Source organism: Aplysia californica, unplaced genomic scaffold (assembly GCF_000002075.1).
Source record: "Aplysia californica isolate F4 #8 unplaced genomic scaffold, AplCal3.0 scaffold00234, whole genome shotgun sequence".
Classification (NCBI taxonomy): Eukaryota; Metazoa; Mollusca; class Gastropoda; order Aplysiida; family Aplysiidae; genus Aplysia; species Aplysia californica.
In genome coordinates, this window is record NW_004797504.1 from 922,097 (window position 1) to 923,910 (window position 1,814).

Genomic DNA, 1,814 nt, shown 5'->3' on the forward strand with positions numbered 1-1,814 from the left:
CCCACACACACACATTCACTTATAACGAAGACACCCCAAAGCTGGCGCTATTGAAGGGACAAAACCACTGCAATCTTTGCTATCACAAAAAAGTGCTGAAATATTTCATGGTTACGTCCCTTGGTCTGGTATCATGGCAGGTAAAAAGAAAAACTAGCTCGGGCCCGATTACACCAGACACTCCTATTTTAGAAACAGGTGCTAAAATCCTGATGAAACTGGGAGTTTTGACAGTCATCTAATTTGGATATCTTGTGCTGAAGACATTTTCACCACTTGGGAGTCAACTGTGCGGCTGAACTTTATCGGTACCGGTACCCCGAAGTGACTGCTGACTCGTGGGAGAAAGAAAATAGAATAAGAATATAAATAATAGTAATGATGATGATGATGATGATGATGATGATGATGATGATGATGATGATGATGATGATGATACTGATGATAACATTTATAATAAAGATCACTTCTATAGTGCCCACTATCTGGGGTTCCAGGTGCTTCACAATAAAAAATATAAATAGAACTTTAAAAACTCGACAGCTGACACAATGGCACGTTTAATACATACTGGCCAAATCAACGTAAATCACCTCTTTCAAATATATTTAGCTGTTTATTTTACACCTTAGCTTTTTTGTCTTATTTTATAGTCATTTTGTTTTGTGTTGGAGTTCCATATTATAATAATTTTTAATATGCTATTAGGTCTAAATCTTGTCATATCTTGTCCTCTCATGGCATGGTATGGCGGGGTGTTTTAAGGCGCCATAGACGCAGCAATAGACAGGTTTCTCTCGTTCTGACGATTTTTATGCAATCTCGTCTCACCATATTTTTGCTGTCTTTAACTAAATTCTTACTAAATATTTTTACCTATTTCAACCATTCCGACTTTTTTTAATATAACCATGCAGTGCTGTGAACTAACGTGAAAGCAACCAGCTTGAGTCAAGAGCGCTCATTTAACCGTATGCAGTTGGGAGCGCCGTAAAACTCTAACAAACTGACACTGAAACATACCGTCTCACCCACGCATCACGGCTTAACTGTAAATCATTAAAATATTGTTATCTTAACTTGGCTCTTTACAATGACCAGCGTCTGTGGCGTTGTGGTTAGACACTTCGCCTTTGCATGCATGAGAGACCAGTTCGATTCCCGGGTGGGGAGAATTGTTATCGAGTACCGCAGTCTTTCTTCTGTAAAGGTGTGTCCCTAGCCTGAGCCTACACACTTACTTATCTCTGTGGGCCCAGATGTATCTCTTTCAACCCTGCTCGGACCTCACCTGACAGGCAGAGCAAAAAGCCTGCCTCTTAAATTATCTAAATTGTGTCAATACTCGACTTATCCCTTCCCTTTGATTCGTTACGTGTCGAGATGTGTTGCAGTTTTCAGCGAAAAACCAGGTGGGTGCCTTCTGTCGTTGATGTAATTCTCTTGCAGGGCCACTTTATTTAAAACCATCTGCCAAGTTTTGCGTGGCCCGCCCCTCCCCTTGTATCCTCCCTAATTGTGTCGATTGGGGCGATAAAAACACCTGCATTAAAAAATAAATCCTCTTTACAGTGACGTCACAGACAAGCACCGTGAGCAGCTCTCTGGTATGCTGGACCAATGTCAAGGTCGACTGCAGGAGGTCACAGACCGACTGGACACTCTGGATCGCCACGAGAAAGCGGTCAAGGCCGCGAAGGAGAGAATCCGAGACATGGCCATTGCTTACATAGCTCAGGTGAGAGAGTTGAGACCAAGGAGATCTGTTAAAGTGTGTGTGTATATAATATATATTATATATATATATATTTGTG

General features: G+C 41.3%; 1 protein-coding gene across 1 annotated transcript in view; it reads left to right on the forward strand.

The window, feature by feature from the left end:
• The window catches only part of LOC101860337 (mucin-5AC), a gene marked incomplete at its 5' end in the record, with an annotated part of 23,299 nt that overhangs the window by 7,334 nt on the left and 14,151 nt on the right, over positions 1-1,814 (forward strand). The window contains 1 exon segment of the mRNA XM_013083477.2: positions 1,573-1,738. Coding sequence (XP_012938931.1) covers positions 1,573-1,738 — 166 coding nt within the window.